The following is a 12,962-nucleotide window of genomic DNA, read 5'->3' on the forward strand; positions in this document are numbered from 1 at the left end:
GAGTAGGGATAAGGCGCTCCCCGAAATGCCGCTTGGCTGATTGGCCTCCACAGAGGGAGCCCCCAGCAGTCTCCACGAGGAGGTCGCAGTTCTTGGCGTGGCTCGACCGCGCTGGACAAACGACTTGGGAGAACGTGGGAGTCACGTGGTGTGCCCCGCACTGAAGACGGCTCGCTGGACAGAGGCGGAGGGGATTTAAGGATCCATAATAATCGAAGTTTTTGTAGTTAGATCGCGTGAATATAATGTGTCGTTAAACCCGCCACCACCCGACACAGCCAATTAGTTCAGGGTTGTCATGTAAACAAACATGCCAATTCGTTACGAGTTCAGCACACGGGGTGAGGGTTAGACCCCGGGGTCAGAGTGCACACGCGGGTCTCGCCGCCCCGCCCCCTTTTCCATATCGCCCCGCCCCCTTTCCCCCTCGCCCCGCCCCCTTTCCCCCCTCGCCCCGCCCCGCCCCCTTCTCCCCCCTCCCTCGCCCCCCGCCCGCCCAACTTGTGCGGAGCGCGGGAAAACGGCGCGCGTCCCTCCGCCGCTCTCGGCCAATGGGACGCGGCGCCCTAAAGACGCCCGCAGCTCATTGGGGCGCCGTCGGACCAATGGGAGGCGGCGCGGGCCGGCGGCGTCACGCGGCCCGTGACGTCACGCGGCCGGCGGCCAATGGGAGCGCGGTTTACTCGCGCGCCGCCAAATACCGATTTGACGCGCGGCCTCCTCCTCCTCCTCCTCCCGCTGCTGCTGCCGCCGCCGCGGAGTTTGGGGAGAGCGAGGCGGGCAGCGGCGCCCAGAGACCGGGGAAGCCACGGCGGGGGGTGGGAGAGGCCGAGGGGGATACCCACGGCGGCGGCTGGGGGGGGAGGAGGGGGGGATACCAGGCGGGAGCACGGCCGTTCTGCGCGGGCGGGCGGGTGGACTGCAAGCGGCTGCCGCCCGAGGGGGCCACCCCACACCACCACCCCACACCACCTCCTCACACCACCTCCCCCGCCGCCGCCGCACTCGCTCAGGTGCCGCCCGCGACGAGGAGGTGGGGAGGGCAGCACGAGGCCTGGCGCGGGGTCACAAAAGGAGCGCGGCTACATCACCAGCATCAGCGGCACCATCATCAGCACCGCCATCAGCATCATCATCACCACCACCATCACCGCCATCAGCACCATCAACAGCACCATCATCATCAGCACCACCATCATCATCACCACCAGCATCACCACCATCAGCACCATCACCAGCATCGTTTGTATCGGGATCATCGAGGGCAACAGCGGGCCTCTACCGTACTTCAGCGGTGATTGTTGAGGGGCATCGATGTTACCCACCATCGTGTAAACCATCCATCTCGAGTTTATCAGCAACTTCACCACCATCACCACCATCGTCGTCATCGTCGTAGTCAACGAAATCTACTTGAGCAGCATCGGCGGCAGCCTTCGATGCCATCGCTAAACGCGGGAACGGCGGCGGCGTCGCAGTCGTGTCGGGTTCGCGACCACGATCACCATCGTGAGACATCGACAGAATTAACAACTTTATCATCATCGCCAGCAGCAGCAACTTTAACAGCGCTAACATCGACTGTTTGCACCTCAACATCCATATCGCGTCGTAACATATCGTTAGAATTAACATGATCCATAGTATCTGCAACATAACGAATGCAGATATCAACCAGCAGAACCAAAGTCAACATCGTGATTATCGATACACTCACTAATATCCACATCGCTGCAAAGTAATTAGCACAGTGACTGCGACCCGTTTATTATCGGCATCGTCTTTAGCAACACCATCGTGAAACCGTAGTCCCATTAAAACACCATCACTCGCATCGTCCTCGACAACCATCATCTGCATCATCAACATCGTCGGCAATGTCGTCTTCGGCATCTTAATTACGAGGAGATTCCTTTTCTTTACCGAACCGCCCGCGCCATGCCACCACTGTCGTCTCCGCCATCACCGCCACGCCGCTTTAATGAGCCTCATTCAAAACCACCATCATCTTCATCATCATCTTCTCCCATCGTTCCCTCGACCCCCCCCATTCCCACGTGGGGACCCCCATTGGCCTCGTCTCCTCCATCTTCCCCCTCGTCTCGTTTCGCAATCTCCTCGTCTCCCCCGGGTCCCCCTTGCTGCTCTTATTCCCTCGTCTTTCTGCCCCCCCCCCTCCCCCCTCGTACCTTCGTGGTCTCCCCTATCCCCTCGTCTCCCTGACCCCCCCAACCTCGTCTCCCTGACCCCCCAACCTCGTCTCCCTGACCCCCCAACCTCGTCTCCATGACCCCCGGTGTCGTCCCATGCCCTAGTCTCCCGCCTCCGTCTGTCGCCGCTCTTGTCAAATGGCGGCGCCTTAGAGGGCCCGGGTCCCAGTGTTGTTGCAAAGCGAAGGAGGCCCCTTTTCTTCATCCTGAATGAACCCCATATCCCTCATAGACAAGGGGGTAAAGGGGTTCTTCATTCGCAGAAAAGGGGGCCCCTGTGTAGGACCGCGAGTGCGGAGTTCAAAATGGGGTGCAGCGAGTCATGAACTTACGGGGGACGTGGGCGATGTGCTGGGTGTGCGATGTGCTGTGCTGGGTGTGCGATGTTAACTTTGTGATGTGCTGGGTGTGCGATGTGATATGCTGGGTGCTGTGATGATGGACTGTTTGATGTGCTGGGTCTGCAATCTATTTGATATGTGATGTGCTTGAATATGCAATGTGGTGTGCTAGGAGCTGTAGTGTGTGTTGGGTGCAGTGTGGTGTGGTGTGCTGGGTGTGCTTGGTGTGGTGGCGCTGGGTGTGTTGGTGTGGTGTGCTGGGTGTAGGAGTGTGGTATGGTGTTCTGGGTGTGTTGGTGTGGTGTGCTAGGTGTGTTGGTGTGGTGTGCTAGGTGTGTTGGTATGGTGTGCTGGGTGTGTTGGTGTGGTGTGCTGGGTGTAGGGGTGTGCTTGATGTGGTGTGCTGGGTGTTGGTGTGCTGGGTGTAGGAGTGTGGTGGTATGGTGTGCTGGGTGTAGGGGTGTTGGTGTGCTGGGTGTAGGGGTGTGTTGGTATGGTGTGCTGGGTGTGTTGGTATGGTGTGCTGGGTGTAGGAGTGTGGTGGTGTGCTTCGTGTAGGGGTGTGCTTGATGTGGTGTGCTGGGTGAGGGGTGTGTTGGTGTGCTAGGTCTAGGAGTGTGTTGGTGTGCTGGGTGCAGGAGTATGCTTGATGTGGTGTGCTGGGTGCAGGAGTGTGTTGGTGTGGTGAGTGCTGGGTGCAGGGGTGTAGGAGTCTGTTGGGTGTCGGGGTGTGTTGGTGTGCTAGAAGTGTGTTGGGTGTGCTTGATGTGGTGTGCTAGGAGTGTGTTGGGTGTGCTTGATGTGGTGTGCTGGGTGCAGGAGTGTGTTGGTGTGGTGAGTGCTGGGTGCAGGGGTGTAGGAGTCTGTTGGGTGTCGGGGTGTGTTGGTGTGCTAGGAGTGTGTTGGGTGTGCTTGATGTGGTGTGCTCTGGGGGTGTTTGGCTGAATACTCCACGGAGGAAGTGGGAGTCGGGGCGAGTATTCGAGCTGTTTCCGTGACACTAAAACTCAAGTTGACCACCAACCTTTACCTCGGAGCAGAGCCTTAAAATACTGAGTTTAATAACACTGTAATACAAAATTGTTCCTGGGTAGTAAGAGATATTTTCTAATTACTTATGCCTCAAAAGTACAAAATATTGCTATTATTTCCCACAAACTTTGCTTTTGTGACCAGGACAGTGATATTTAGAAATTTACCTATTTTCAATGAGAAAACGTGTGCACTTGTTTCATTCTTTCACGTAAAGTCCTGGTCACAAAAGCAAAGTTTGTGGGGAATAATAGCCATTTTCTATACTTGTGAGGCATAAGCAATTAGAAAATAACACTTACTACCCAGGAACATAGTGTAATTCACTTGTCAGCCACAAAGTGTGTGTGCGGTGTCTCTTCAAAAGTACACGTAATTCCACAGCCTTCATTGACGGTCATTAAAGCACTTGTGGAATGCGCGTAGTACGGGTTGAGGATTGTGAGCGCGTAAAAAATCCCACAACAGAAAAAAATCGTTTGATTCTGTGCGTGCGAGGAGGCCGTTTGTCCACATTGGGCACTTGCTCAATGCCTGCGTTCACCTTCGGCTTGTGGCGGGAGAGCCCACGGGCTTTGTGAACAACGGGAAGATCATCACAGAAAACGAGAGACCGATGTTGACTGCAGGAACCTACGCAAGATATTGTCTGCCCTCGCTTGGCGTGTAAATGATTGGGGCCCCCATATAATTTGTGCAGGATACGAACCCTTGGGCACTGTTCTGAGAAGGTGTCTTTTGCTTTACAACCGTGGTGGTCACACGGCTACCACGACAGTGAATGATTGAGCAGACGTAACACACCAAGAAACAATGCTGAAATGCGCGCAAAGAAGCACGGAGAGCTGCGTGCGTGGAATTACACCGAGAGACAGAAAAGGGAAGACTTTGGGTGGAGAGTGGGCAGATTAAGAGTGTAATTTTGACTTCTAGGAAAAGTAGTTGGACCTGGGCAGGACGTGTCACGGCTAAAAGGGGCGGTGGTCGAGATTAAGGGCAGAATGGCAGCCAAAGGAGAAAGCATCCGAGAGTGTACGCCCACAGCGGATATGGAACGATGAAATCTGAGCGCGTGCCCGTGTTAGGTGGATTTTGTTGCATTACCGAACCGAGAGGAGATGATGACGCTTACCGAGGTCTTCATCCAGCAGTGAATTGAGCATGGCTGATGATGGGAACAATGCACAGGAGTCTGTTTCGTTATTTTACTGAAAATCCACGCGGCTCTGGCACGCCTCGTGCTGAGCACTGCTCACACCTGCAACACGTGCGTGCTGGTGTCGCTCGTTGCCTCAATACCGACACGATCGGAGTCAAGTTTAATTCGAGCCCTTTCCCTGGTTTTGTTTCTCTGCAGGACGATGGCTATGGAGAGACCGAGGCACCCGCTGTAAATCGATCGATGTCTGAAGACAAACGGCGCCGTGACATTTTGCAAGCGCGCGGTGGCGTCCTACTGCGGCAACATGTCCAAAGATGTGAGCTACTCGGCGACGGCTGTGCCCCCCTCCACCCCCGGTGGCGTTGTGGTGTGGGGGGGCAGGGGGGGTTCGTGGTCTCGGGGGGGGGGGTGTTAGGCATCTTTCCACCTTTCCCAGGGATTCCTTGCGGCTGCTGTGTTATCCTATGAGATCTCTTTTACCAGTGGCAAAATATAGTAGTAGGTTTTTACCCTTTTAAACTGGTACAAAACTGACACCTTTTTTCAAGGCATCATGTTTGCAATAACCACAACACAAGTAGTCAAAAAAGCAAACAAAAAGAAGCAACTCTAATAATGATGATAATATGCACTGTCCTTGAAGTTGATTGGTCCACACAACTTCAAGGACTGCATATTATCATTATCAGAGTTGCTTCTTTTTGTTTGCTTTTTTGACTACTTGTGTTGTGGTTATTGCAAACATGATGCCTTCAAAAAAGGTGTCAGTTTTGTACCAGTTTAAATGGGTAAAAACCTACTACTATGCTGTGTTATCGTTAAGAAACCGTAGGCGGATGTATGCTCGGAACATTTCTCATCCCTTTCTAAGCACCGGCCCAAATTGGAGCAATTCCAAAGTGGAGCCGTGTGAGGAAGGAAATGGAAGAAGCGTTTTGACCTGCAGTGTGGTGGTTATCGAACACCGCGTGGATGAGTCCAAACAGTCGGTGTCTGATAGACCGAGTACTCGGCACAGTCGGAGGAAGCAATGAGTTAAGCTCATGGGAACAGAAACCATGGCAGTAGGGACAGATGAGTGACAAGGAGGCAAACGACCAAAAGTGAACAAGTGACTTGAATGATTGACTGCTGGCTCAATAACGTGACTTGGGGAATGGTGGTGCAGTGGTTAGCGCACCGCGCTATGAAGCCGCCGACTTGTATTTGATTCCCAACCCCGGCCAGCGTCGATGGCGAGCGTCATTTGAAGTGACCCGGGGCCCTCTCGTGACTAACAACATCCGTAAATCACGTGGCAATGTATTCAGCAAATACATTTACGACATTGCCAGTTGTGGAGAAGCCAAAATAACAACCTCCACATTTGGCAATAGTGCTGCCGTAAAACAGACACGTAAGAGGTATTACTGTGAACAAAGGTGGTCGCGAATGTGTACCAGACGTAAGGGTAAGCTGATATGATCATACCATAGATTTTTGAACCGTTTGAGTGGAAATGAATGAGTGTTTCCACGTTGTTTCTCTTGGCCTATATATGTTGAAAATGTTTCGCACCGTAGGTAGCCAACCGTGCATGTCGGAAATGCAGGGAAAGACAACAAACTAAACGCATAAAGCAGTTCTAAAGAAATACATTTTTAATCTAATCGATTTTAAAATTGTAAAACCTGGCCGTTAATTGTTTCTCGCTGTCGTCGGCCGCTCCGCAATGAGGCTACGTCTAAAACAGTCGCCGACTCACTCGCATAGCCTACAAGACGCAAACCCAGCCGGAGATTTTTTCGCATACGAAAAGTGAGTGGGCTTGGGCAGAGCACGTCACGGTCGGAAGGGACGATGGTGGCCGATGGTCAAGAATCGTATAACGGAGCGGGTGCCAAGGAATAGAACGTACGCCGAGAAGACAGCCACCTATAACATCGGCTCGGGTGGATTGTCACATCGCTAGAAAACGGGAGATGGTGGCGGCTTGGGGAAGCCTTCATCCAGAAGTGGTTTGACCGTGGCGGATGGTGATGATGAGCACAGGGCACGAGAATAAAGAGAGCGCCCATGGAAGACGTTGCTTGTGGGGGTGCAGAGCAGAAGGGCTTAAATCACAACCAGCTGATTTGTGAGGGGGCGAGGACCGGGAAAGGTGAGGGGAGGTCACGCCCAGAGCCTCCCGACACGGTGATCCAACTGCCTCGTCATTAGAGCGAGCATGGGAGAGTGAGATGAAGACGGCGGACGGCTCACGTTAAACTTTGCAGGCGCCATCTCCCGGGAATTGTTCCCTCGGTGGGCCTCCGTGGGAGCCTGTGCCCGCGCCCGCGCGTGCCCTCCTGCCTGGCCGCCCCCCCCCCCCGCCCGCGTAAATGGTGAGATTACCTCGCCCGGCCTGGCGGCGATCATTGATGCGGTGTAATTGGTTTGAGCCCACGCCGCTTTCGCGGTGGTGTCGACGTGCCGCGGTGTCTCGGCTTATCGGCGCTTTGTGCGCGGTCTCCGTCTGGGGCGTGTGGCTCCCGCAGGCACGGCAGACGATTTGACTTGTGCACAGATGTCCAAAGACAAAGGCACTCGCAACCGTACACAGACGCGCACACAGACCCACGCAGCAGCACAACCACGGTGGGTGCAGGAGTCATCTAAGCTCATTAAATCATACAAATCCAAAAATATTGATTTTTTTTTTTACACATGCAATTCCATTTATATATCGCGAATCAATGGATATACACATAGCTAAACACAGTTCGTAATATTGCCTAAATTTCCTTTTTTCTCATTTACACAACATAGCTCGACTCAGACCTAGGCTGAGAGGATGGTGCATGCCTTCATTTCATCTCGGTTGGAATGCTGTAATGTCTTGCTTGCTGGCGTTTCTAAAAGTGTTTTAAATATATTTACAATATATTCAAAACTCAGCTGCCTGGGTTTTAACCAGATCTAAATCGTGTGACCATATCACTCTCCCATTCTTTCATCCCCACACTGGCTCCCTGTAAAGTACAGAGTCAACTTCAGGATTCAGCTTCTCACATTTAAGGCCTTGAATGAGCTGGTCCCTTAAACATCTCACCGATCTGCTCGAGTTTTATATACAATACTGCAAAAAAACTTTGAGATCTGCTTGATTCTGGTCTACTCATCATTTAATTCGGGATTCTGAGTGTTTCACTTTTTAAATCACTGTCTTAAAACTCACCAATTTGTACTGCAGGCTTTACTCGTAACTTAAGATGTTTAAAAAATCTCTGATTAGATTACTCTGTAATTAAAATTATTCCCTTTTATTATAGTCATTTTATTGCAAATTCGAGTAGTTATTGACATTTCAATTGTAGTTATTGGCATTGTTATCAGCTTTCTATTCATATTCAGCGTTCTATTTCACTTTGATTGTATCTATACTTGTAAGTGTAGTTTTATTTTTGCGTATAGCATGTTGAGATAATTCAATATGAAAGGCGCTTTATAAAATAGAGGTTGTTCTTTCATTTATCCAGAAAAGCCTTCCTGAGTCTCAGGACATTTACAAAGCTTCTATATTGGAGTGTTTGGCCAATTCCATTCTATGAAGCTTGACTTTTTGGTTCAAAGCATAGTGCCTGGCGAAAACTCATACGAGAGGGGGTGATACTCAATACCACCAACGGCTGGCCACCTCACAGCCCCACTCCTACAACGCCTGGCAAGCCCTGGTGGTCACCCATGCAAGTGCTAACCAGGCTTAACCACGCTTAAGTTCTCCTCTCTGAAGAGATTTAAGGCGTTGCGGGTTACTTGATGGTCGTATTTTGGCCTGCACGCAAACTAACGGTGTTAGTTTGTTTCTGGCTCTGACCGCAGCCCACAGATGTCACTGCTGGATGTTTGTTGTGGCCGGGCGGGAAATGAGCACGAGTAAAACTTAATGTTTGCGTTTCATCGCCATCAGGCGATTGACCGCATTGCGGTCAACCATAAAATCACGTTTAGCGTGAAAACCTCGAGGCCCAGGGCTTCCCGTACACCCCCACCGCGATAATGCCACGCGTGTGAGCGGCCGTAAAAATTCACTAGGCACACGAGGTTCAAGGTACCGGTCCGCCGCACGGGGGAGTAAAGCTGTGACCCATAGTGCCACTGATCCGGGGAGACACCGAGGCAACGAAGCCTCGTTGGAGGGAGATGGCATCGCCCAGCCGAACAAGGCCGTGAGGTGGCGAGCAAGTGCCGGTGATCGCGCAGGGCAGTGGGGAATCAAACGGCAGCGTGGTGGCACCACCTTGGAAGTTGTTGTAGCTCTCCGTACCACGTGGTTAGGGGTCGTGCGGCGTGTGCTTCGGTTCCTACGTAAGCTCCCAGCACGCAGAGAGAAACGTTGGACGCCGTGACGAACAACGCGCGGGACCACGCAACAGCGGGAGAGCCCAAGGTGGAGCCTTAACCGCTAGGCTGGGCTTGTAGTGACGATGAATCGGTACATCGACTATAACAGGACCCTGCGGGGTGGGCTGGTAGGAACAAATAACCAAAGAATATAAACAATGTATTATTACACTTGTTTAGCCAGGAAAGCCCCACTGAGTCTAAAGGTTTTTGTAGGGTCCTGCCAAGTGTTTGCAGTAGGGGGCGATGTTGCTACACCTAATCGGACGATCCGAAGGGAGATTTTGAGGCCTAGTTCTAGGCTTTAGGCCTAGCTGTAGGCTTTAGGGCGCTGTGAGTTAATTTTTAATTTAAATGTTTTAATTATTAATGTATAATTTAAATGTTATAATTATTAATGTAAAAGCTTTAAATGTAAATGTTTCTATTTTAAAACATCAGGGAATGTAACATTGTTAAACATTAACTCCATTTCACACACACGGGGGTACGATACGAAGGGAGACTTTGAGGCCTAGTTCTAGGCTTTAGGCCTAGCTGTAGGCTTTAGGGCGCTGTGAGTTTCTTTATTTAATTTCAAAGTTTTAATTAAAAGCTATCTCAGGGAATTATAAGGGAAGGTTACATGTGTTTAGCCAGGAAAGCCTCATTAATTTAAATGTTTTAACTAAAAGCTATCTGAGGGAATTATAAGGGAATGTTACACTTGTTTAGCCAGGAAAGCCTCACAGAGTCTAAAGGTTTTTGTAGGGTCATGCCAAGTGTTTTCAGTAGGGGGCGATGTTGCTACACGTAATCGGACATCGGACGGACGGACGGACGATATAATCTATTGTAGGCTGGTCCACTTCGTTCCTACCAGTAACAGATTCTTAACGCCTATGATACATGCATTGAGCCCTTCGCGTAAGAGTCGTTTGTCCTGTCCCTGCAGCCAAAAGAGGCACTACATTGACCACGTAAAAAAAAACTACCACTATGTAACACGATTTTTGTTCCTGGGTAGTAACTGTTATTTTCTAATTGCTTATGCCTCAAAAGTATAGAAAATGGCTTTTATTCCCCATCATCTTGTTACTCCGAATTACGACAAATCATTGCATCACGACGAGGAGTACAAGCTTGTATCGCCGTCGCTCGTCACGTGTGCAGAGGATGAACTCGGCAGTTGCAATCGTCCCTAATTGGGTTGATGGAGACCATGGCCTTGATTGGGACGCTGGCTGGTGCCCACGGGAGCCTGGTCGGTGGCAGTAATGAGGCTTCCTTCCACCAGACGGAGCAGTCTGCCAGACTTCAGTGGCCCTATTCCAGCACGTGGATCACACCCCCCCCCCCCCCCCACGTCTTGTACGAAGATAGTTGTACTTGTTTAACAACTTTTTGCGTTATCTGACCTAACGAGCATCGCACTTTAGGGTTGGTCGCCGCATGCATCTGTGCCTGTTGGCACGCTGCTTTCCAAACCTGGTGACCTGAGTTCGAGCCACGGCTAACATCAGTGGCGAGTGATATCGGAACCATCCTGGTTCTACATTCCCCTGTGCCCTACACCGACTCGCACTGACCAGCCTGGTGACGTACAGCGACAACAATCCCGACACGCTGTGGCAAGGCCTTCATCTGGCAGTGGATTGACAAAGGGGGCTGTAGATGAAGATCTTGGAAATATTTTGCGGTGATGTTGGCATTGTTGTCGTTTGACTGGTCCAGGTCAGTTTCTTTGACAAGAATGGGGAACTGAAAAACTTCGTGGAGAATCTGAGCCCAACAAAGGGTGAGTGAGGCACGGTCGTTGGCTGCCCCCTATCCCACCCCTGCGTCCCTCTCGTCGTACGTATGTTGAACTTTCGCACCATTCCTACAACCGTGCAAATCAGAGGTGCGGGGGGAAATGCAGTTCTAAAGAAAAAACATTTCGATTTAAAAGTGCATCGCTCCAGTGGCCTAATATTGGCTCGTGCTACAACAACAGGGCTCTCTTGCTGCATAGACGTTTGTCTCGGTGTGCTGCGAGGCGGCCAGGCGACGGCGAAATATCGAAATATTATAGAATCCATGTGTCCGGAGTTTTGAACGTTCCCTCGTATGCTTGGGGTTCTGCGTTTAGCTCCCACGTCTCAAACAACGTTCTCCAGTGGGCCTTCTTATGAGTCGTGGGACTCTGCGAGGCTTTCCTGGGTAAATCAAGGGTCTCGTTTTTGTGAGCTGATTATATAGAAACCGATTGCACGAGATTGCAAGGAGCCCAATCGAGATTCAAGGAGTCCAATCGCTTCGCAGTGAGAGCAGCGTATGTGTGGCAGTGTACGTAGTGGGGGGCAGGGTGGCGGGGTTTGTCCTTAACAATTCCAGGAGGGCGTTTACATCTGTACTTGACAATAGAGGCAATCTGAGATTATAATTTGCACTAAGATCACCAAGGTGACCCATTATTGCCTCCCTTTGTTGGCAGCTGAGTGCACCTCGCCTCTGCGCTGTGCCCCTATGCAGTAGCCGGGAGCCACAGCCACGCTCGAGCAATATACAAACACAACTCGTTGTGCCTCTGGGCTCTCTTATGGTTTTCAGGATTCGAGGATGTGGTGCAAGTCAAGAATTTATGATTTGCTTTGTAGTTGTCTCCTTCGTATATTTGTCTCCAGCAGCCTACATTTAACAGCATGTAGTTTGGTTATGTTTTGTGGGAATGATACGTTCTGTGAGCCTAAAGAATCGTTTTTTATTGATTGTTGCTGCTGGCGGTAGACACTTGCACCATTCTCTTTGGTTCTTTTGGTAAAGTCACGGAGGTGTGGAAAAAAAAGTGTCTATTTATTTCACCTACGTGACTTTACCGAAAGAACCAAAGAGTATGGATCCTTGCAGTCACGAAAACTTCAAATCTAGAACTTGCACCGTTGTTTCAGCTGGCACGCTGTATGATGAGTGCACAGCAGGAGAGACCACAATGACCCTGACCAGGCAACTCCAAATGCACCTCGGGGAGTGACTGGGAAGGAGGGGGAGGTGTTAAACACAGGAAAGACGCTCTGCTATCCCCCTGACGGGGAGTGCCGTGCTGAATAGACCAAGTGCTCTTGGGACATAAAGGGAATGCTGAAACGTGAACGATGTGCAGCCAGTTGCAGCAAGTTTGGCAAAAAGGTTCAACGCACGTACGTGCATTGCGGAGGCGAGAGCGGACGTTGTGACGAAATGTCAAAATTACGCCGTAGCTTGAATCCAGGGCGTTCAAGACGTGGCGCTGGGCAGGGATGGAACTGCGCTGAGACGACTCTTAAAAGCGTCGACGATCCACACACGTCAGGGCCGTTCTCCCCCCCACCCCACCGAACGACCTCAGTGGCGCACCGCGAGGTTGTTCCATAACCGGTCACCCGGCATGACGAGCGCCTGCGAGTGGTGCCGGGCGGGCCGGAGCTGCTCGCTACACGATGGGGGACTTTTGTAAGACGTGACGTGGGGGTTCCCCTGCAGGTGGCTTGCTGCTTGTGACGAGTGCAGTGGGCACCCCCAAGGCTCAGCTCATTGGCGGCAGCCTGGCCTCCCAGTCCAGCTCGCACTCCCCTATGGTTAGCCAGCACCCTTTGGCACCACCACGGCACCCTGCTGCACCCTGCGGCACCACTGCACCACCACCGCACCCTGCAGGACCACCACACCCTGTTGCACCACGGCACCCTGAACTACCACGGCACCCTGAACTACCACGGCACCCTGCACACCACGGCACTTTGTTGCACCACTACCGCACCCTGCAGGCCCACCACACCCTGCTGCACCACTCACCCTGAACTATCACGGCAACCTGAACTACAACGGCACCCTGCAGGACCACTGCACCCTACACCA

General features: G+C 51.8%; 1 protein-coding gene across 4 annotated transcripts in view; it reads left to right on the forward strand.

Moving 5' to 3' along the window:
* Window positions 1-709: 709 nt before the first annotated feature.
* The window catches only part of LOC133353871 (transcription factor Dp-1-like), a 38,792-nt gene continuing 26,539 nt past the window's right edge, over window positions 710-12,962 (forward strand). Inside the window, exons 1-4 of one of the 4 annotated variants that reach the window (XM_061570349.1) lie at window positions 713-1,033; window positions 4,941-5,061; window positions 10,821-10,884; window positions 12,588-12,682. In XM_061570349.1, the coding sequence (XP_061426333.1) occupies window positions 5,050-5,061; window positions 10,821-10,884; window positions 12,588-12,682 (171 nt within the window). In that variant the 5' untranslated portion in view covers window positions 713-1,033; window positions 4,941-5,049. Of the gene's footprint in view, window positions 1,034-4,940; window positions 5,062-10,820; window positions 10,885-12,587; window positions 12,683-12,962 lie in introns of all 4 variants that reach the window. The other 3 variants (XM_061570350.1, XM_061570351.1, XM_061570352.1) reach the window with 3 other exon arrangements.

The sequence above is a fragment of the Lethenteron reissneri genome, chromosome 45, assembly GCF_015708825.2.
Source record: "Lethenteron reissneri isolate LAM-NWPU_2019-01 chromosome 45, ASM1570882v1, whole genome shotgun sequence".
NCBI classification, from domain to species: Eukaryota; Metazoa; Chordata; class Hyperoartia; order Petromyzontiformes; family Petromyzontidae; genus Lethenteron; species Lethenteron reissneri.